The sequence below is a fragment of the Apteryx rowi genome, unplaced genomic scaffold (genome assembly GCF_003343035.1).
Source record: "Apteryx rowi isolate R43461 unplaced genomic scaffold, aptRow1 scaffold_692, whole genome shotgun sequence".
NCBI classification, from domain to species: Eukaryota; Metazoa; Chordata; class Aves; order Apterygiformes; family Apterygidae; genus Apteryx; species Apteryx rowi.
In genome coordinates, this window is record NW_020450974.1 from 134,880 (window position 1) to 158,234 (window position 23,355).

The window sequence follows — 23,355 nt, forward strand, 5'->3', positions numbered from 1 at the left end:
GGAGTTCACATCTATGGACATGAACATCAACATCTCGCCACACCCTCTCCTTCAAAAAAAAAAGAAAAGAAAAAAAAAAGAGAGGTGTGCACAGACTGCCTTTCTTTTTTCTTCTCTGTGCTTCATTTGAAGAGTTAAGGCTCACCCCAGAAGATCTGGAAGGTGAATACTGAATTCCAAGATCTTTAAAATCTGATACAAGGCAGTGTGTAATTCTGCGTAGGAGTAACAATATAAAAACATAAATGCATATGTTTTTAAATATGCAGCAGGACATTAGCTACCTTTTCAAAGGACACTACATAGTCGGTATCAATGAAAACAGTTTTACACGCTAACACACTGTACATTAGAAGAAATCTTTACCCCATCTAGCACTTGTAGCTCTCTAGACAGCTTTTCTGCAAAGGCTTCAGCATTAGATATGGCATATTCACACCCTTCCATCATTATTTCAATATCCTGTTCCTCTCTTGCATTTAATTCCTGGTACTCATCCACAGCCTCTTCATCACCTCCTGCTACACTTTGATTCTCTCCACTTGGAACTGATTCTTATGTAGAGAAGGGAAATAAAATACATGTTATCAAAAGCAGAAGGCCCCAAGCATTTTAAGAGTACTTCAGTATGTTCATACTTAAGTATGTTCGACTATCTTTTTTAAGTAGATGGATCCATTAAATCACTTTCACAACAAGCACCTGTTACCTAGACAAACATTGTTTTCAAGTCAAGTCTCAGTCTTCCATGTATTTCAATAAGATTTCCAGAACTGGTTCACAGCAGTGATGCCCTCCAAACTGTAACATACGCAAAAAACAAACAGCCACCTTCCTGTACTGCATATATAAAGGGACACACTGCCTCAGTTCATTCACCTCTCATGCTGGTAATGCGCGTCTGAATATTTTGCAGTACAATTCTAGAATTATTAGCAGAAATTTCACAGAAACTAGAGTCTCTTTTGGTATGCATAGCATAAAAAGGGAAAGATACTAAGGTTAGTTAAGAAACACATCATCAAATAAGTAAAAATTATCTTGCTGCTCAAGGTAAGTTTCATCACAGGGAAAACAATACTGAAGGAAATGAAAATTATATAACCAAATTTAGGGGGTTGGTTTTTTTTGTTTTGTTTTGAATGAACTATGATTTCTCATTGCAGTGTTTAATTACAAAAAGCCTTTTAAAGGCTAACAAAGTTTACAGGACGTTAATGTAGTCCTCGTGGAAAGCGTTTAGGACATCTGAAACTTAACTTATCTCTAGCAATTTAGTAAGCTATTGAAAGCACTATTTAAAAAAATAAGTTAATTATGAAAAATTGCCCACAAAGAAGAATAAAGAAAAAAGGTGTTACGCACCTTCTGCAACTTTAGGCAGTTCTGGAGAATTAAAAGGTACAGAAAAGCAGAAGAAAGGAAGCAGAGAATGTTAGCTAGGCAAAGCATGTACAGCATGCATATTTTTAAGCAGCAGTAAGTTGAATGTTTTAATTTTGCAAGAACTTGAAAAGTTATTGGTCAATGAAAAACAAATTTCAGTCAACACTGAAAAACTGAGCTGCCTTCCTCCCTGTTTTATGCTTCTAATTACTCAAGTTCTTCTGTACAAACCAGTCTACTATTTAATATCAATCAACAGTTTGGCCACTTCTTATAGAAGCACTGTATGAAATGTCTACTCACTAGTCTTCACTAAAAGTTTAACTATTAAAAGATACTGTGAATGTAAAAAATCATATTTGAGTGTACAAAATACAAAGCCCTCTTAGCATCCAAGCAGTCACTTAAGCTGCACTTCCAGCAGAATTTAACAGATATTTCACAGTTCATAAACTAGAAACCAGATATAAGCCTTATATAAACTTTAGCATGCTATATAAATGTCACTTTTTAAAGCATTTTCCTAGCTCAGGGCAAGTGAGAACCAGAACAAAGACTTGTTACACATTTAGGCCTCCTAAACCTTTCAGGTAGGTTTTATTTTGTTCAAGGAACAGAATATCCTGGAAATGCAATACACTTAATGATATTTAGAATTTCATTAACATATAATTTTGTTCCAGTCTTGCAATATAAGATCTGTTTTCCAGGCATCTTGTTTATATGAAAACTTTTTAAGAAAATAACAAGAGGAGTAAAATAAAAAAATAAAAAAATCACGATTAGTATTTATTTACTTAGTATACCTGTTTTACCTTGATAATTATTAAACTTTACACTTAACATACAGTTGTAGAAATTTACCTTCCAAAAGCTGTGAACTAACATTAATAAAGTCAATTTTCTTTCTAAGATATCTCTGATTGAGTTTCCAGATACATGAAATGAAAGTGTTCTTTTCCACTGTGCTGCTGGCAACCCATTTGTATACTTTGTCAAAATGTAAATCAAATTCAGGATTCTCCTGCAAAAGACGAGAAAATTTTCAGGCTTAACAGTCATAAATAATTCTCTGACCAGCAGAGACTGTTTACTCATTTAATTATTGAAATGACAGGATAAAATTAAATTACACAGATGCCAACCTTAAACTGATATGCTAGTACTGGCACCCAGATACACCTTAATGAAGAAGCTACAACATTACAAGAATAAGTAAAAACCATGAAAAATGTTTTCTCAAACTAGACAAGGTAACAGTAACACATAACACAGAAACCTGTGACAGTTTAAAGAAACATATTACAATGCGTCTGCCACGGAATTTTGTCCTCAGAATGACTTATGCTGTATGTTAGCCTTCTGTCACCAAAAACCGTGGCTGGAATTACTGACAATATATACAGCAGAGCTCAAGGAAACTTAAGGGAATTGGCAACAGAAAACAATTATGAGCAGTTTATATATTTTATAGCTGTGATAGCATCTAAAGCAGAGGACAAGATAAAAAAAGGCCACTTGGTTCTTTAAGGGTTCTAGGTAAAAAGTCGCTGCAGAAATATTTTAAAACAAGCATATCATCCCATGAAGAGAACATTGCTTTGATAACACTTAATTAAAATACTTAATTTCCTTTCTATGGCCACTTATGCACCCACTATTCACTGCAACTGATCACAGGCTCTTTTATAGATCATAGTTCAAGCATTTTGCAAGGTTCAGCCTCCTTCTGATGAAAAAGTTATTGCTTCAGATGTGCATTAACTTCTTACTTCCATATAGTCTGTAAAAATGAATACTACCATTGCTGTTACATATTACTTGTATTGTTACTAATATTTGTAGGAGAAGCAGGTGGCACATGAAACTGAACATGATGGGAAGTGAAAATTCCTGTACGGCACAATAAAAGTTCCTCATGTAGCTCATATTGAGAAATGTAATTACTATACCTCTTTCTCCCCCCTCTTTCCCCCCAAAAAAGTGCATTATGACATAAAATTTGAGTCATCTGACAACTAGTGAGGGAAGGACCCATGTCAAAAAAGTTGCATAGGATCACACAGTTATAAACCAAGACATGATGCACCTAACTTCAATTTTGACATTTTTTAATATCTGAGAGTTTGGTATTCAAAGATTTTTTGAAAGAAAGTTTACAAAAATCATTCATTAAATGGCATGTGCATTAGAGCATTTTTCCAAAACCACATTTAACCAAATTCTGTTCTGCAAGAAAACCCTGAAGAACAGAATAATTTTAAGCAGAACCTTGACTAAAGGAGGTGTTTCTCCAACATGATATTATGGAACAGCAAGGAAAATCTAAAAGCTATCTAACAAGTATATGAATATCTAAAGTAACAAAGCATATTTACCCTACATTTGACAAAAGCTCAGGAGTTTTCAGTTTTGACGTAAGTAGTTTTTTTGCACATCACAGAATGAAAAATTTTCATCTCTGCCTGTTCATCTTAGATGAATTTAATGGGCCAGAAACAGATTATGCTTCTTGTTCTATGGAAAAGAACACCAGCTCAGGGTTGCATGCTTTCCAACATATGGCCACTGTCATGATTTAGAGGACATATGTAAGAGCTTACCTACACTCTTATATATTACTCATTAAGAATGTTTTGAGTGTCCTCTCAAAAAAAGTATATGTAGCCCAACAGGATGGCCATGATTTGTTTCAAAGGAAACTAAATTTTGGAATCAAAATTTACATAGGACTTGAAGCAGACAAAAACCACTGGTTCTTAGCACAAGTACTGTACAGTCCCTAAGAGACCATTCACAATAAACTGGGCAGATATTCAGAATATTTCTATTCAAGCATACCTGCACTATTCAGACTCAGTTTACTAGGGTTATATTCTTGGGAAAACTGGAAGAAAATGTAATGGACATGTATCATCTTAAATCCAAATTAACACATTAACAATCAAAGCTGTATGACAATGAGTGGCCAAGTAAGTTAGCTCCGACTCAGAACTAAGAGTGTCCTGAACAGATTTTGTACTAAAAAAAGTTACACATACTTTAACAGCATCTTTGGCATCAACAACAGCAAGATCTCGAAGTGCCCATGCAGTTTGTCTTTTGTAGAAATCTCCCTTGTCAGATTTTTTCACCTTTACCACATTTACTTGCACTGGACGTTCCGTTGTCACTGTTAAATGAAGTATAAGAGTAGTTTTGAAATACTCAAACTACTTTAACATCCGTTTCTGCTATACTTAAACTCATTAAATCTCCCCTACAAACAATTCAGATTTTTTTATTTGACAAGAAGAGAACCCTCGAAACAGGTTTCATCCTCAGTATCCACACCTCAGTTTAAGTTTCAGTCATCCAGATATGCAGCTCTGTACAGCTTCTGAAGTACCGAAGCCAATTCATGGCTATTTCTTTGATACAGCAGAACTATGGCCGCATTGCTGCACTATTGAAGGAACACAAAGAAGTCACTGGAGATTCTACTCTGAATAAAAATGCTTTCTGAGATTCTTCAGTGGGGAAAAAAAAAACCCAAAAAACTAGTTGACTAATTTACTGATAAATTGGACGAGAGCATCTTCTTGGAAGAGGTGTAATATAATGCACACACTCTCAAAGGAGCATTAAAATTCAGTTCAGTTTCTGTGCCTTTCCAGAGCCCTCTGTCTTGGACTCTAACCAGCATCCCTGCTGCATCGTATTTAGGTTGATCAGCCTAAAGGTCTAAATCTCTTTTTAAGCACTACACAAAGCCTTCTTCAAAAGTCCACCTAGTCTCACACAAATAATTTTGATTTCTTCCTTGCAAGTTACAATAAGATCTGAGAGTAAAAGCAAAGTGTCTGTTTTAATAGAAGCAGTAACAGAAGTATAACCTAAAACTAATTTTTCCATTAAAAATGGAAGCACCTGTTTTATAAGGGGCAAGAATAAATATTTTAAATAAAGCTAAGAAAAAAATCAACTGAATAAAAAAACAAAAAGATGAAGACAGAAATACCATGTGGTATTACTACATACCTGTGGCACACAAAAAGCAGTTCCTCTTCTTTTTGCCGGCTTTGCATACATTCACAATGCTCAACAGGCGTTCATCATTGGGAGTGAAAATATCCCTTTGTAAAGCATGCTTGATTGCAGTCATTTTCTCTCAGCTAAAAGATTTCAAGAATTCATACTACATTCAAGCAGACTTAAGAGACTAGCAAAATACACAAAAAGAACTAGTCTTTTACTTATAGCAACTACAGGTTTTTAAAATTACATTTTACAGGTAATTTAATGAATCATAATCTAGACATGCATAACTTAGACATCTGACTACTTTGGGAATAAGTCCAAGATAAAGCTCCTTACCTTACTTCAGTTAGACAACAGTAATTTCTCAATACTAGGATGATCTTTCTGATTAATATAACGAACATCAAAAAGCTTCTTAACAATAAAGTGGAATATAGAACATTAAGAAAAAAGTTCAAATAGGAATCACCAAAAAAAAAAAAAAANAAAAAAAAAAAAAAAAAAAGACTCCTTCACTAGGTAGCAGAATTTTAGAATGGGTGAGAACAAATGCTGTGAAACATAACAATCTGTATAAAGACAAGTGACCAAAAAAGCCCCACTGAATGAGACAGGATGGAGAATCTGAATCTAAAAATCACTACAGTAATGACCTAAAATGGAAATTAGAGTTCAGAATTGTTCAAATACACCTAAAACCTTTGATTATATTTTCAGGACTTTCCCCAGATCAAGCTTACACATTGGGCATACAAGCATATTGTAGCAGTCATTCAAACCAGTATCCACATTCTGCAATTTCAAGTCGAACTTTAATTTTTACTTTAAGTCTTGAGGGACCGAATGTACCACATACATATTTTAAAGATCACTAAATTCTCTTCTGGTAGAGGGGGGGGAAAAAAAAAAATCTGATTTTGGATCAGTACCTCTGCATCCCAACATGCTTCCCCACTCCTTTCTCCCTAGGTATCATGAAGATAGATAAATTCTAAATTAGCAGTTAATCCGATGTTATGAAAGCGTTCTCAAGTATCCTGATCAAACACCTTTCCTAACATAGAGTAAGAACATTATATTCTATTTGGTGGCAGGGGGGAACAACACTGCACTATTCCCACATTGATAGCTCTGTATAGAACACTTACGGTTGTTATCTACTTTCAAACTGATTATTGCCAATTCCTGGAGAGTATTACTGGAAAATTATTGCCGTATTAGCAGTCCCAGGTCTATAACTTGACCCAGTGAACAGGCACTACATTTCTTTAAACGTACAACATTGTGGAGGATCCACATTATGGAATTTAATATTTTTTTCCTACATCTTAAAAGTTATATTTTTCTTCTGCTTATTGAGGTCTCTTGCACAAAATACTTCCTTTTACATAACAGAAAAATTCCTGGAAGACACTAACAGGACAGATACAGAGCTAAGGCTCTAGAAGTAAGGCTTCAGGTCTTTTGATTGTTTTTTTAACATTTTGCAAGACCTGCTTCACTGTTCCTGTCAGCTACCACATACTATTGAATCTAATAGGCTGTTCTTGCTCCTCTTTATCTTCCAACGAGGATCTGGCAAATGTTACAGCAATACAGAATGCATTTTCGTAGCTGGTAGAACGATCAACTCCAAGGCCACCTACACCTAAAAGGGTTACAGTACAGTTTTGCAAAGATAAGGCATTACATTTGACTCATTTGCTGCCTTTTCTGGTGTACATAAACTAGATCTCAGAAACGGAAATCACAGATTTTTAATTATGGAGTTTCTCATCTAGAGAAAGAGTAAAAGGGTATCTAAAAAGAAAAAGAAAAGGAAAAAGGAAAAAGAAAAAAGAAAAAGAGAAAGAAAACACGTATGCCTAGCAACAAACTTCTAGGGATGAAGGGCCGATCTTGAATATTGTACTCTAACCGAGTGGCTAAAAAGAAAAGACTTCTGCTAAAAGTTCTGTCTGTTCTGCAAACAGACTTTGCTTCCTCATTCTCATAGCCTGTAACAGTGAACTGAGAAGGCAGTATGAGGACATCAAGGACTGCCTTTTACGCCTTCTGGTAAATTGGCAGAATTAGTTTCATGTCAATGATGTAATCACATACAATGCAGATACAAGGTGGGACCATTAGGTTGTACAAACGAGGTGCATCCACCTTTGAAAGCAGAAGTATTTTCCTCACAATACTGAAAAGCTTGCTCTCCTGAATAACAAAAGGATTTCGTGGCGACTTGTGGGAAGTGGGGCAGACAAGGAGGTAGAAGAGAAAGAGATGGAAAGAGGAAGGGGGAAAAAAACGGATCTGGAAGCTTTTTTTTTTTTTTTTTTTAAGTGATCCAGCTCTCTCTGCAATAAGGACAAGCCAGCAGTGGGAGAAAGTGAGGGTGGGAAGAAGTAACTGCAAGAAAAGAAAGCGGTTTAGACTTGTGTAATACATTAATAACTTGTTTGTTTTTTTTTTAAAGAGACATAATCACTAAGAGTTCTGACTTTTTTTTGGTGGTACCTTCAAGTGCAACACACTGAGAGAAAAGCTTCTAGTATATTAGTTTATGATCAAGGATGAGACCAAACTTAGATTAACTATGCACCAATGAAGAACAAAATCCTGAAGAACGATTCTGAAAGGGACTTCTGAGAAAGGCTTCTGTATAATCACCCAATTCACTAGCAAAGCATGGTCTAGTCCTCAGTGTTGTAGAAATCCAAAAAAACACTTAAGCTAGCAAAGATCACAAAAGCAAAAATCAAGTTCCAAAAAATTATGGCACTAGCAAYAATCACCTGATTCACAACAGGTCCTCACACGACACAGAGATTGCTCTAGGTAGTCTAAAAATAGCAATACTTAGAAATGTTTGAGTTCTTTTATTTATATGCAGAAGTTCTGGTATTACTCTCAACTCGTGCCTTAGAATTCTACAATGCATTAAAAACATGATTAATGCACATCACATGCTATACTGCCTGATGATGAAACAATACACAAAACTGTGTTGGATTTTTCTTTTAGAGATGCATAGGTTACTTTCTCTGACAAACACATAGCAAAATCAAAAAGGTACCCCTGGCACTTGAAACAAGAAAGGCACTAGCGTTTTTCTTAGTCTTCTATGTCCCACTATGCCTGAGCCGAACTGTCCAGCACATTTTGCAGCTCAGGGAATTTGGTAACTTTAATGATTAGTAACCCAAGCGCTTTGGGGGAAAAGGGCCAATATCCCAAGCTGGAATCAGTACTGCTAAGTGTTCAGAGTTCAGGACATTCAAATAAATGCTGTTTATATGACATCCCTACGGCACTGTAATACTCCACTGTTAGATGCTTTCTAACACCTTCCCTCCCCTTTCAAATGCTTGGTCCAGCTTCTCCTTCCCAAATTGCTTCAGGTTGTCATTTCAGTTATTCTTCAACAGGTGGATAAGATGAACATACAAGGTACCAACAACCTGTTGCATTTTGGAAATATCACTTATCTTTTCTGGTCAGGACTTCACCTACTGCTCTAAATCACATTCAGACTGATTGCTGCAACTCCCTAATCCTCGCATTTCAGAGCTAATGCAAACTTTCCCAGTTGCACAGAATACACCTTTCCTATAAAACAGAAGACATCAATCCCAAGATCAGATACTTGACGTATAGTCCAACTTCTGTTACTAGTTCAACACTGAGTCACAACACCCCAAACCTTTACTGTAGGTCAGGACCAAGTACATTGCTACAGTCTTCATCCATGACTTACAACTCCTGCCATCCCAAAGAAGCATAGAAACAAGTACAAGAAGCTGGAGACAAAGCTGCTTCCTCAGAAAAATGCTTTGAGAGAGCTGAGCCCAATCCGACTCTAATAAATCCCTTGTGAGATCGCTAGAATAATCTTTTCAGTAAGGTAATGTTACAAAGCCTCTTCTATATGAAATCTATCAAAGACATCATCTCACAGACACAGCCTGTCCAGGAAACACATAGGAAAGATTCAATATAGCAACTCGGCCAGGCTATTAATGAGCACTGCTTAGCCTCTCTACGTGTGTAGTCAGGAAAATATTGACACTCCTATATCATATCAGGTAACAACCTAATGTAAAAGTGCAGCCTAACTGCAAAATTCCCGGGAAGCCCGTTCACTGCCAACTGTCAAATAAAAGATCGCTCGTTTACGAGGAAAACCAAGGAGAGCCGCTTACAGCAGCCGCGGCTTTCCAAGCGCCCGCCCGGCACCAGCCTCGCCGCCTCCCACCTGCGAGCCTTGCAGAAACGGCCCCGGCCCCTCCGCGCGGCCCCGGCCCACCCCCCGCCCCGGTACGGCCCCACCCGCGCCGGCGGCCCGGACACGGCCACCCGCCCCGGGAAGGAGCGGCGCAGCGGGGACCAGAGCAGGCCCCCACACCCAGCGCGGGGAAAAGGACACAGGATGCCGGTGCCGCCTCGCTCTCACCGCAAAGCCCGGGCCGGGCCGGACCGTGGGGGGGGGGGGGGCGAGGGGGGCGCCTCCGCCTCAGGACACGGCGGCTCCGGCCGCGACCTCTCGCCGCGCGCTGCCCCCTCAACAGCCGCCGAGCTTCGCCGCCGCGGCCCCTTCCGCTCACGTGACCCTAGCACCGCCCCCTCCCCCCCAGCCTAGCAGCGAGACTGCAGGCTAGAACGTCCATGTAGCGCCGGGCTGAATGCGCGCGCACCCCCTCCCGGAGGAGTTGGGCAACGCGCCTACGGGCCTGAGGACCAGRAGGGGTGGAGCGAGCCAATAGGAGCGCGGGGCGGCCCGGCCCCTCCCGGAGGGGCGGTGGTAGAGGCGCGCGGGCGGTGGCGGCGGTTAGGGCGTGGTCTCCTCCTCCCTGAGGTGGCCCCGCGGAAGCGCGGCGCGGCTTGTCGGGGGCGGTGCTCCGCTGGCCTGGGCTATAAAAGCCTGGCGAGGGAAGGTGGTRTTGCTGGGTTGGAGCTCTGACTGTGTGGTGGTGTTTAGGAGTTGCCTGGGTTGTGCTTCTAGGTGTCTAAGCCTGAGGTGAACTGGCCTCTCTAGCTTCCTACCAGTGCTCTAGCAGGTGAAATGGTTGGGTGGTTTCTCACGAGGCCCGTGAGTTTCTCTGGTGTCTCATTGCCCTGTAAAAGGGCTGTCCTGCTTCCTGCCCGTGTTCCCAGGTGTGCCTGCCTCTGAGGCGAGTTGGTTCAGCTCGCAAGAGCAGAACCTGAAAGGCTTCCTGCCAGGCTGAGCACTAGGGGGAAGGAGCTCCCTCCAGTAGCAATGAGCTGTTAGGTCAGGCCAGCTGCTTTGTAAAACCTTGCTGTGGTAATTACAAGTCATAAAACAGCAACAAAATAATACAGACATGATCTCTCTGTATTACTAACTGTGGCAGGTGTTTTACATGCAAGTATGAAGGCAGAACTCCTGCCCCCAGAGTGTTTGTAACTGAATAGTTAAATAATATCTTGGGAGAGATAACATGGATGGCACCAAAAGCAAAACTGGTACAATGCCCACTGGTTTCTGATGTCTCTTGTGTCATCAGTTGGCCTCATGGCAGAGTTATTAAGAAGTTTTATGTCATTTAGGGGACAAATGTTGTTAGGGGAGGAGAAAGGCTCGTAGATGTTATTCCTTCCATCCATTTAGAAGTTTTATTATATCTGGCATGGACCATCAACCCTCACTTCACATTTCCTCTTACCTGTTGCATCTTGGAACAGCCTTACCCTAGTTTATGTTATCAATGAATTAGGTTAAATACAAGTAGCACATTCTTTGTTACAGGTCATTTTTTTCTCAGTTCCCTGTCTAGCAACTCTCTGGACAGATTGTTTTGGGACCTGCTATCTAGATATTTTAATAACAGTGCTTCTTGCTGATTACCTGGAGTAATTTGCAATGAGCTGGAGAAGACTTGTTAAGGATCTCTGTCTACAGATGCCACGAAGCATCTCCCTCCTCCAGCAGTTGACTTGCAGGGACGGGATGGGAGTTAGTTGCTCTTCTCCTTCTCTCATAGCACTTCTCAAACTAGTGGAAGAGGTTTGAACTAAAATATTTGAGGATTATATATCTACTAAAAATAGCTCACTAATTTATTATCATAGATAGAATTTAGAGGATGGCCAGAACACAAGAATTGCTTCTCTTTCTCTTAAAACTGTGGGCAGATTTCTACTGAAAAATTCTTGGAAATAGGATGAACTTTCATAACACTGAATCCTAAATGCAATTTTAAATGTAAATCTATCAACAGAAGATATTTGAGATGGTAGGATCTAAGCACATCTGGATCCTTCTCCACAGCTTTTCAGGAAGTAATCAGTTGGTGCAACTCTGTGTTCCATATGTACTCTTTCCCCTCTCCATTTTTTAAAGCTGATTAAACTGTTCTTATCACAAATGGATTTTCAGGTGTATAATACATTAAATGAATATTTTGCAGCTTCTCTGTGGAGATCTAAAAAAACAGATCAATCTTTAGAATGCATAGTATAACCTAATGTTTTTAAAATAAAGTCATGACATTTTAATACGTAATTAATACTCTGCACTTTTTGTTGCCTCTCATACACGATAGCTAAGAATTTAACCATTAATGAAGCTATGCACTTTCAATTTCAGATCTTTACTGGGTGTGACCTTTACAGTATTAATAAAAGAAATGCAGATATATCTGGTACTGCAGGAAGTTTCTTAATGTTGTAACGTGACAGTATTTCAGAATTTCAAGTGACAAAGAATTTTATATCTGATCCCAGCTGCAAGGGAAAAGTTGTAACTCGAATCTGACCACAGCATTAGGATTGTTATCACTTCTTCTGTGAAAAGCACTCAGATTTTGGCTCTACCCCTAATCCAGAAGTGCCATTAGTAGTTCACAGTCTTTGATGCCAGTGATAACTCAGAGGGAAAAGTTACTTTGTGACTAATTGCAACATCCAGGATTTGGAATATAACCATGCGAATTGATGTCCAAAAATAGCCTTAGCTACTTGCAGGCATTGTTGCATTCAGTGGGAAACTACCTTACAGCTCAAACATTGCTGTGAAGGAGGTTCTTCACATGATCTATATACTTCATTCATTTTTATCATTATTCATGTAAATTAATATACTATTTTTTCAAGGCTTACATGCAGAGTTAAGAGAAGACTGAAATCATTACAGATTACTTGAACTGTATGATTTATGTCACATTAATACATCACTATGCCTTTAAGGTATGATTGATAAAATCTATTAGCCAGGCCATTACCGATAAAAAGCAATAGTAAATATCTTTTCCAAGTTATTGTAATAGTTAAGTTGCCAATACATGTGGACTTTTAACATGTAAAATGGCAATCTCATCATTATTGTATCATCTTCCCACTTGACTGAAAACATTAAACATTACTGACCAATACAGTCTTACTGAATATAGTTTTATTTTCTGACTTACAAAACAACATGCTCTATACATCTTCTGTAATATATCATTCATGAGGGCCAAGGTTAAAAGAGAAGCTACAGTAGGGTAATTTTTCAGTTAATCCACAGAATAAAACTGTCTCTGGCTGGATCTATAAAGGCTGGACAAAGCAGCCATGAAGGATTGGATAGGCTTGCATAAAGCTTTTGTTAATAGTCCAAACCCCTCTTCATTTTCTGTCTTTAGCTGTTAATTCTGTTTCAGTGCAAAAAGCAAGACTTAGTTGGTTAATGCTAAAATATGGTTATACATGTTAAAACAGTCATTGTGAGATCATTTTACAGTATGCACAGTGCCATAGCTCCTCCTATTTCAGCTTCCCCCAGATACTCTTTAGAAAGGAGCTTTGATCTTCCAATATGAGCCTTAACTCGTGACAGAATATTCCAAAATTACATATTACAAATTACATAATACACTCCCATTTTTTTCTGGGAGAAGCTATGAGAGTTATATTGTGAAAGTGACTGAAGGTATTGGGGAATAGGCAGATGACAGAGAAAGAAGTAGTACAAGTAGACAATTGGGATGAGATGGGTCAGTATATGGGTGACTCCAATATGCAAAGGAGAACAAGAACTTGAAGTAACACAGAAGTCACAGTCTGGAATAGGCCCCTTGCCTGTTCTGTTTCCCTTCAAAAATTATTTTACAAATTTTGCCTTGATCCAAGACTGAACTTTCCTGGTTTTAGACCTGTGGATTGGGGGCAGGAAGGAACAGGAATGTAAGTCACAGCCTTAATGACAAATAACTGTTCACTCTCCGTATTTGTTTAATTTAGAATGCAGGGAAAGATTAGTTATCAATGAAAGATAAACACACAGGAAGAGAATCCTTCTGTTTTAAATATAAGCTCAAGGCTCTTAGCTGGTGAAAACTCATCTTAAATCCATGAACTCCAGTGTTGATATGGCACCATCTTATTTGAATATTGATATTAAGTGCTTTTTGTAGCACAGAGTTGCAGGAAATTTATGAATCATTTAAGTACAGAAAAAAGAAATGTACATGGTATCAATGAGTATTATAAACAAAATATTCCAAAATCCTTTTTCTTTCCATGTGTTCTTCTGATGATGGTTTAAGAGTTAAAAAACAGGATACTTCTTAGGACAAAAAGCATCATCCATCTTTTATGACAGACTCTTCTCTCTCTGCCTCTTATCCAAGAGTGCATGAAGTCTTTTTCGTTCATTATCACTCTTCTTCATTTTCAGGCTGCCAGATTTTTACTTTTCTGTGGAACACAGATATGGCTGATAGCAATTCCTGTATTCTGAATATAATCTACACAGAGTCTTGAGTATTAATTCACTCCACCATTTAGTTGAAACCTTTTGTAAGAATGCTACAAAAGCATTTCTGATCATCCTTTAAGTCTCCTGTAAGTTTCTCCCTAAGCAGTTTTGGAGAAGTCTCCCAGAAGAAGCAGATGAATCACCAAATGCTGTGTTTCAAACTACACTGTATAACTGATGTCAGGAAATGTGATGTAGAACACAATTTTGAAAGATCAAATCAATTGAAAGATTGGCTATCTAGCCCGTCAGGTCTTTTCCATTTAAAATTTAGTATATTCTCTATCTCATGTGGTGCAGCTGTGCTATACTAACCACACACTGACAGTCTTCCACACCTCAGGACACAGACTTTCTACAGCACAATCATATCAGATTAGCAATACACAGTGTATTTGATATCTTATATAAAGAACTGTGTAAGTGTCCCTAGATCAAGTCCAGAGAGTTCTTTTAAATATTTTTCCTTTTGATAATAACTGAAATAATCTAAAGGGAGAATTTCCCTATTTTTCCTTTCCTCTTGGTTGGTCTGATCACATAGTGAAGAATGTCTGAAGAAGAAATGCCAGATTTTAACTGCATATATGCCACATATAGTACAGAATTATTTATTTTCTAATATAATCAGTTTAATGTTTATACAGTAGAAGAATAGAAAGATATAAACTACTTATGCAAGTCTATTAAATATATTTGAACACTATAGTCATTTTTAGCTAGAGTTTTCTCTAATCAGTTTCTAACATAATACAGACAGCTACTGGTCAGGAATTCACTACCCATACACGTCTTTCAAAGGATTGCTATGGAGTGTTTATTATTAGATGTTCCGTATTTTTTATATAATACAGTGCAATAATTCACAGTCCAAATGAGACAATGTGTCATGTATAACAGTAGTCTGAATTACTTGCTATTAGAAATGGCTTTGTGAAAGCTGGATATTGGGCAAATAGTTCTTGCAGGTATGGATCACACGTTACAACATACATACTCGGATTGGATTATCCCAAAGACATTCTGAAAAGAACAACCAAGTTTCATAAACAATGTTTAGAAATACAGTCCTCCTCTCTCACAATATTTACGTGGCAAATGTAAAACAGAAGTCCTTACAAATTCCAGAAGATTTGTATGACCCATATAAACTGCTTTCACAACTGTCAAGGGACACATAATTATTAAGGCTGTGTTAGAAGGAACATCACTTACAACATATGCCTAGAATAAAATATGCAACTTCAAAGATTAGGTAATCAAATGTATGGCCTTTGTATATACTAGTGATAGGACAGTGTTAAAAAGTAAAGTAAAAAGCTGTACATTTTATACAGTCTTTCAAATATATTCTCACTTGTTTTTGTTTCAATTTTGAATCCAAAGTACCTTTATATAGATGTTTTTAAAGGTGGGAGTCCATGTGAAAAGCGACAATGAAGTAAGAGTCACAGTATCCTTGCATGACTATCCCATTTTACAGATGGCATATATTGGAAGAAGACATTAACCAGCTTGTGGTTTCCTGGGAGCTACTTATCAACCAACTTGAGGTACTTGGCTGGTTTGGTCCACTGCTAGTCTCCCTGTTCTCTCTTGGCTTCCAAAAGAGAGAGCAAGTTTTCTCATGCAGGAAGGTCAGGCCAGAAACTCATCTTAGGTTTCTCTGAATCAGCTTTTGGGTTGCCATTTCTTTCTCTATTGCCTACAGGAAGACCAGCCAGCTAGCTTAGCTGACTGATGCAATATCACTATGCTTCTTATTGTCAACATTGTTCCTCTTCTGCTTCTGGTCAATGCAGCTATAATTTGTCCTTTATTTCTACCATAATATAATACTGTCACAAGTCTAGTCCTTATGTTTTTGTTATGGGTGAGATCTTCCAAAGCACTCAGCAGAATCCACCGCGTGTTAAATGCAACTGTAAGTACTGATATGCATTTAAGTAGTGCACTAAATATGCCAATACATAGCTAGCATCAGGCGGAAATTACCCTCAGAATTCTAGTTCTACGAACTTTGAAAAGTCTATCGCTTGCTTACAAAGTAATTGTAACTAATAGCCACCAACTACAGCTTATATAGGATCTCCAGAAGTATTTTGTTAGTTCTTGGTTCAGAGGCAGAGAAGAGGCATAAACAATATCTGTTCCCTAACTGGGCCAGTTCATATACATGAACAATAAATTGCAACAAAGACACTAATGATATGAAAGAAAAAAAGTACTAAGAGGTCTGACAAATAAAGAAAGCAATTTACTTAAAAACATTCATTTTATGTTTCTAAGATGGCATCACAAATAATGGATAGGCCAAAGGGACTACTGGACATTGTGGGGAAAAATAATTACAGATGCATAAGTGAAAAGTTGGTCCCATGGAACCTGAAGGCAAAACTCTCATTCAACAGGACCAAGATTTGGTCCTTGTATTCATGTAGGTATGATCTCTTTAAGGGAGTTCTATATTTCAATGAGTTTGAAAATGGAAATGTGCATCATTCTTGTACAGATCTCATTTGTTTGCTTTATTTTTTCTATTTCCAAGACATAAATTAACTGCTAATGTTCTTAAAATACTTTAAAATATTTCTGGCTATTAATGAAGAATAATTTATGCCTCTACAAACATAAGAGCAAGTGCTGAACTCTACTTATATGAGCAATCACCATTGAACATGTGAATTATTGGTCCTATGTTGAAAGTCTTCTACATTTGTAGGTATTTGTCAGTGAGGCCCTTCTAATATATATAAATGAATGATCAATTGCTTATATAAAAAGTATATTCCATTTTGGACTAATATGTAAAATTAAAAAGCAGGTACTGCATATCGCTTATTATCTCTCTTATCATATGATTTATGAAAGTTTAGTCAGCGAAAGTCAACCATTCACCTTAACGTTATAAAATCCATCTTTAGGAGAGAGGACATAGGGAGAGACATAAAAGGTTGGAAGCATAAAAGCATATCCTCATAAGTACTAAGCAATCTCTATTGTTCGATGACCAGATTGAATCATCATTTAGGTAGGTGTTATCAAAGTTCACAATCTTCAAGTCCTTTTTAAGATACATTTCATTCAGTTTGTTTAATGTTCGAGCAAAGGTATATTTAGATGCACAACTATATGCTTCCATACTGTAGACTTTGTGGAAGTGCATATCAAAATATGGATTATCCTAAAAAATGGAGAGAGAAGGAAATTATTACATGCGTTACAGACATTAGAACAGCAACTCTATTGTTCCCTGCTCAGATACCTTCGGGTATTTTTCTCAGTTTGACGGACTTTGCATATTTCTGCTATTCATACTAAAGAATCTTTCAAAACTTTACGAAGTAGTAGTTTTTAACTAGGTGTTATTCTTTGCCATTAGGGGTTTTGCCCTGAGGAAAAATTTTGCCAAGTGATACACTGTACTTTATTAGGATTATACAATGTTGTTTTGAAATGTAGTGATTTGTCCTGTTGTCTAAAACACATGGTATGAAAAGCACTTGCCTTGTGTTATAAATACATTTGCCTGTCAGAGGAAGAATATTGATTGCTCTTCCTGCCTAAATTGCAATTCTCCATGCTTTCTGACTCCTTGGCACAATACTAGCAGCAGCTAAGTTCTGTTAAATTCTGTGAATATGATTAACAACATTCTGAATATTTATAGCAATGTTAATCATCCTATAATTATGAGTTTGAGGTTCATTTAGGCTTTTTCTAACAAAAAATAGGACAGATTTAGATCATCCCAGTTGTGGAAGGCTGAATCATCTCAGAAGGGTTTTTTAGTATAATGCTTCAGAAAAAGGATGGAGTTAATTTAGGCAGGTGATCAGGAAATTCTCTAGCTGCCTTGGCTGGGAAAGGGACAGGGACATTTTCAGCAGCAAGATAACTCAGACAAAGGATGTAAAGGAGTATTACTTGTGGCTTTTTCCCCCTCTGGCCTAAGCTGCAAGGAGCCCTCAGGGTACACGTATACAATGAACCTGAGCTCAGCTCCGTTTCCAAGTTCCTGATTTTAGACTTGAGGGTAATGTTTAGAGGGCCTGCAGACTGCTGCACAGAGCACGTCTGACTCGTTCCCTGTGCAGGAGTTGTGTGGGACTTGTTTCAAAGGGGAACTGTTGATGTGACAGAATGAGTTGTCATTTTCCTTGGAGCAAGACTCTGAAACGTTTTTGTCAGCTCTTGATTTCCATTTCCCTAGTATAATGTAATCTGAACTCAATTTTATGTTCATTTGAAAGCACTGTATTTTTTTCCTGAACTATATTTTCTATGGGTGGATGGTTGTTAAAATGTTTTCTTAGTAAGATATTCTCCTTAGCATATACTTCCAGTTTCTGCAAAATAGGATGTAATTCTACTTTTGGTATGTTTTGTATTGTATTATTGTAGCCTAATTTTACCCTTCTGAAGCTGTATCTGAGAGATTATGAATCTTTTAACAGTTAAGACCATGAGCCAAATCTAGCCAAAGATATTTTATTCACACAAATATGTAACTGCCGCAAGTAATGTGAGCAAGATTAAGTTATGTGAAAGAGGCAAAATTTGGCCCTATTTGTTAAGCTGGTACACCAAACCATGTACTTACATGATGTTTTATACATTGACACAAATCCTCTTTGTCACATAGAGAACAGGTTCATGAATTCAAATGACAGAGCCATAGTCTCCATAAAAATACGTAGCTAAATTTTGTTTTCAAATACATATATTTAAATCTATAGAATTAACCCAGATTTACACTGGGTGCTGCAGTTGGAGAGTTTTATTCCCAGTTATGATGAACAAATTAGAAATCACCTAGCTTGTCCCTCAGATCTCAAGAGGAGTTCAGAAGACTAATGAAGAAAATGACAACAGATAAACAAAATCAATTTTTCTTACAAGCAGTACAAATGCAATCTGGAGCCTCTGACATGCAATAAACAAAAAAATTCCTTTTCTTTTGACACACAAAATGCTATCACAAATTGCAACACAAGAAAAGTTGACATACGTATTTAATAATACATAACACTTACAGTATCTGCTTCTTTTCCATCAATCATTTCCAGATCTTTCAAAAACCACTTTTCAACTATTTCATATTTCTCCTCTCGATTCTCTCTAAAGTGTTTAACCATACATATTTCTACTTCTTCACCTTTAGTCACTGCAAAAAAAAAAAAAAGTTTACACATGGAAGCAAATACTTCCCAAGAGTTCTGATAATAAAGGACTTAAACTACATTTTAAATAACTTAACTGATGGCAGATAGGACTGTATAGGACTATACTGGACTTACTGGTTTTGTTTTGCACAGTGATTAGAGATAGACCAACGTTCTCAGCCTACAAAGCCCATCAGCTTTTAGTAGATTTAGGATTTACCTTACCCATCCTGTGAAAAGAGAATCGTATTTGTGGGAAAGCCTTGCATTTGAATTCACAAGTAATACAGTGAAAGTCCAATTCTGGCACTGGATCTCTGTGGATAATCCACTTATCCTATTTACTGCAAGGGGGATTCTTTTTGGGGTGCAGGAGTTATAAAACTGAAACCACTATCAAGGCTCTGTATTTACATGACTTGTGCTATACTTTCTATTCTGTGAATGGAAGTTCTCTTATGTGGCCATTACTTTTTAAAATAGTATTTCCCTACAAAATACATACGAATGCCACTTAACAAAAATAACACTGAAAATATTTCTTAAAGCTTCAAGTTGCCTGGTACTATCTTTATAGAAATTACCATTTTCCTCCTATTAGGCAGGAAATGAGAGTAAAAAGAGTACAAAGACACTCTTTGTAATCACTACCATTATTAATTGATTACATTAAGTGCTGTGTTGGAGATCAGACACCTGTAAAACACAATAATTAGTGTGAAAAGCACTGTAGTCTGAACACTGATTTCAGATCAATTTCTAAGTTGTTTTTTCTTGTTAGATTTGGTTGCTTTTTATGGATGGTCAACAGAGATCTGTTTCAAATTAATATATATTTCTTTTAATTGCCTCATAGTGTTACAGACATTACCTGTGCCTCCCTGGGCTGTAATGTGTCTTCAAGACAATCTCCTGCACATCCAGCATAACAACTGGAGGGCCAACCACTTCTCCAGCCATCTTGCAGCCTAAGGTAAGTGCTAGAAGTCACCTACTTATAACAGGAGTATTTTGCCTTCATAGCACAAGGCTACGGATGCAGGACCAAAGACAGTTGCTATGGACAGAGCACAAAGTCACTGCAGTCCGTTTTTTCTTTGACATTTCTGTAGATCATCTGGCAATAGTTTTTCTTTTAATTCTAAATGCTGCCTGGATTTTTGAAAACCCATTTTGAAACTAGCCTAACTATCTTCCCAGATAAGCTCCTTAGCTTATTCCTGTCAAAATGTCTTTTACTTCTCACCTGTTCATAAGAAACTGGTTGTAAAATAAAGACAAACTAAGGATATGTATTGATAAGGATATGTATTGATATCCCCTCTTTCCACCTTCCAAGCAAAATAATGAACAATATATACATTGGTTATAATCTCTCTCAGCCTATAGCTTCCTGGGAAATCCAAATCACTGTTGTTTTCTTTCTGATCCTATACTCAAGACCAATGACGGCTTCTCAATGATTTTTATCAAAGGACCACCAGTAAACTATCTTCTACAACGAATTACAATGGTTTTCACTTACAAGCAAATCCATTAAGTTAATCTTAGAATGTTCGCTTCTTACTTTCAACTTCTTCCATTTTGTTTGTTTGCTTTCCTGTGTGTGAACATGTAAGTCTTCCTCAGACTTGAAAACAACCCCAGCCCCCYCCCCCCCCCCCAAGACCCACAGTCCTTTCAGAAACACAACTGGATGTCTTAGGGGCCTGCAGAACCCAGGGACTGCCACTTCTCTACTCCTTGTGTAGGAATAGAAACCATATGAAAATAAGGACAGAACACAGATATGTTAAGAAACTGCTGTAACAGAAAGAATGAAGCTAAGAGCATGTTCTGCCCCATGGTGAAGCTGGGGTGGACCACTTTCAAATAAAACCTTTCTTTACATTTCCTGCAGTTTAGATATTGCTTGTTTACAAACTCATTTGACAGACATAAATAAAAAATATTTTTTCTTGTAACATTAGCATTTCTCAGATCTACCTTTTCTCATTCTGTTAAACTTTAAAAGCTTTTCTTGTGGAGTATATGGATATGACAGTGCCTTGAAAGAGCCTGAACTGTTTCTTAAGGTCTTTTATGGAACAAACACCTTTTTGAGAGCCTCTTTTTTCCAATGAATAATATGATGTTAACCCTACCATTCTTCTCAGCCATATCAATATAGAGTTGCTGAAAATTCCTGAATGTGGTTGCATTTCAGCTTTACCTTCTCCCAGGTTTGATAAAGCAATTTAGTGAAAGGATACTATTGTCTTCACTCAAGAATTGGGACTAACTATCATGAAAATGAGGGGCAATAATGTTGAGCATATGCCATGAAAATAAGACTTCCACACTGAGATTTTGTTGTAACATATATTTAAAAGGGTATAGACTTCTACAGTTTCCTCCCTATACATAATTTGACTGATTTGCCTTTGTTATGGTTAACTTGAAATTAATAGGAATTTTCTGAGGCTGCATTGCAGAGATAAGATTTTAGATAGTATGGTTTGCTCTTAGCTAATTGTACTGATAGCACTGATACTTGCAACTGTTAAACATTGCCAAATGCTCTTTAAAAATCATTAAATAATAAAAATAATTTTAAGAAGCTTCATTCCCAGTATTTGTTGAATTTCTAATACCCCCAAATACCAGTCTACTATAGAAATTCATAGAAGTGTTACTCAAACTGAAAAACTCCTACTGATTACCGTAGATGCTGGATGCAACCCATCTTTCAGAATCAAATTTCCACTCTACTCACCACTGACTTGACTATGCCTAAGCATATTAAAAAAGCATAATATTGGATACTGGAGAGATCCCACTCTTAATACTCAACATAAATTTTCCTTTATGTCTTCAGAGAGTTCTATTAAATTAATTTGATTAGAAGCTTTCTTTAATGGCTTGATCTTCTCTGCCTTGAAAAGAAATTTTCAGTAAAGATTTTAAAGGTACAGAATTTTGTTATTTTTCCTCTTTGGATGTTTCATAATAGTGAACTGTTTAGTTCWATCACACATAACTAAACACACTTCTACCACATAGTTCTATAAACTATAAGATCAAGTTGGTTGGTTGTGCATTTAGAAGAACTAAAAGCTCAAGAATCCATTTCTTGAAAGAAAACTACTTTTACAGTTCTAATATACAAAGTCCGTTCTACTAAAAATATTTGGGGGCAGTGTACATAGCTTGCTCAGTAACTGCCATAATAGGTAAAACAGTGTAAATGTTCTAAAGACTTTCAGTGTTTACAAAAATAATGATTAAAGGATATGGCCGAAATCATTCTCTAGTGGCAAAAAAAAATCTCAAGTACATAATTTGTTGTATATGTATATTTTGAACCTCAAGAGGAAACAAACTGCAGAAGGTGTTCACCTCAACCTAGCTACCTCTGGATGATGGTATTTCTCTTTTTGAATATCTTTCAGTGTTGCAAAAATAAAAAAATTACACGCTTTTCTCAAACTGTGTTCTAATGCAGTTATTAAACAGAGATATACCTGAAATCAAATTTAGTAAACAGCCAGACGTTTAAGTTTGTCACTCACAACCATCTTATTTTACTCAAACTTCTTGTTAGTCACTCACTGAAATATTTATTTTTTTAAACCACAAGACTGTAATTTATTGTTACTTATGTAATTGGGACAATATATAGGGCTTAAGAACAAAATCAGGGATAGTGCAAAAGTTCTAAAAATTACAGATGTTCAGGGCAATGTTACTGTATTGTTATGCTTTCCTACAAAATACCTAGCGCTGTAGTAAGGTATTGCTCTTTCAAAAGCCAATTAGCCACTTGCAGTATGCCCATGTCCTGAACACTGTTCAACAGATGCGTTGAAAGCGTCACGTTTCCCTGCGCATTGTAAAGCTCAAGTCCTTATGAGTGGGTCAGAAAGAGGAGAAAATACCACCTCAGGAGGTGGCTGGCAATTCCGGTGCAGCAAGGTGGATCTCGTACCGAGCTCGGGAGCTGCCCGCGGGGGCCGCTCCACGGCGGCGGCCCGCCCCGGCGCTGCGCTGCGCTGCGCT

At 37.4% G+C, this 23,355-nt stretch overlaps 2 protein-coding genes across 8 annotated transcripts in view; both read right to left on the reverse strand.

The window, feature by feature from the left end:
* EXOC1 (exocyst complex component 1) overlaps nt 1-9,883 on the reverse strand; it is a 32,643-nt gene extending 22,760 nt beyond the window's left edge. For 5 of the 7 annotated variants that reach the window (XM_026086406.1, XM_026086405.1, XM_026086404.1 and 2 more), the window contains exons 1-5: nt 9,848-9,883; nt 5,407-5,540; nt 4,428-4,558; nt 2,251-2,410; nt 367-554 (exon numbers count right to left, since the gene is read on the reverse strand). In XM_026086406.1, the coding sequence (XP_025942191.1) occupies nt 367-554; nt 2,251-2,410; nt 4,428-4,558; nt 5,407-5,530 (603 nt within the window). In that variant the 5' untranslated portion in view covers nt 5,531-5,540; nt 9,848-9,883. Of the gene's footprint in view, nt 1-366; nt 555-709; nt 815-2,250; nt 2,411-4,427; nt 4,559-5,406; nt 5,541-5,742; nt 5,758-9,847 lie in introns of those variants that run through there. The other 2 variants (XM_026086403.1, XM_026086408.1) reach the window with 2 other exon arrangements.
* A 7,050-nt stretch (nt 9,884-16,933) lies between these two features.
* The window catches only part of EXOC1L (exocyst complex component 1 like), a 12,703-nt gene continuing 6,281 nt past the window's right edge, over nt 16,934-23,355 (reverse strand). Inside the window, exons 2-3 of the mRNA XM_026086431.1 lie at nt 19,189-19,319; nt 16,934-17,336 (exon numbers count right to left, since the gene is read on the reverse strand). Of these exons, the coding sequence (XP_025942216.1) occupies nt 17,073-17,336; nt 19,189-19,290 (366 nt within the window). The 5' untranslated portion in view covers nt 19,291-19,319 and the 3' untranslated portion in view covers nt 16,934-17,072. The remainder of the gene's footprint in view (nt 17,337-19,188; nt 19,320-23,355) is intronic.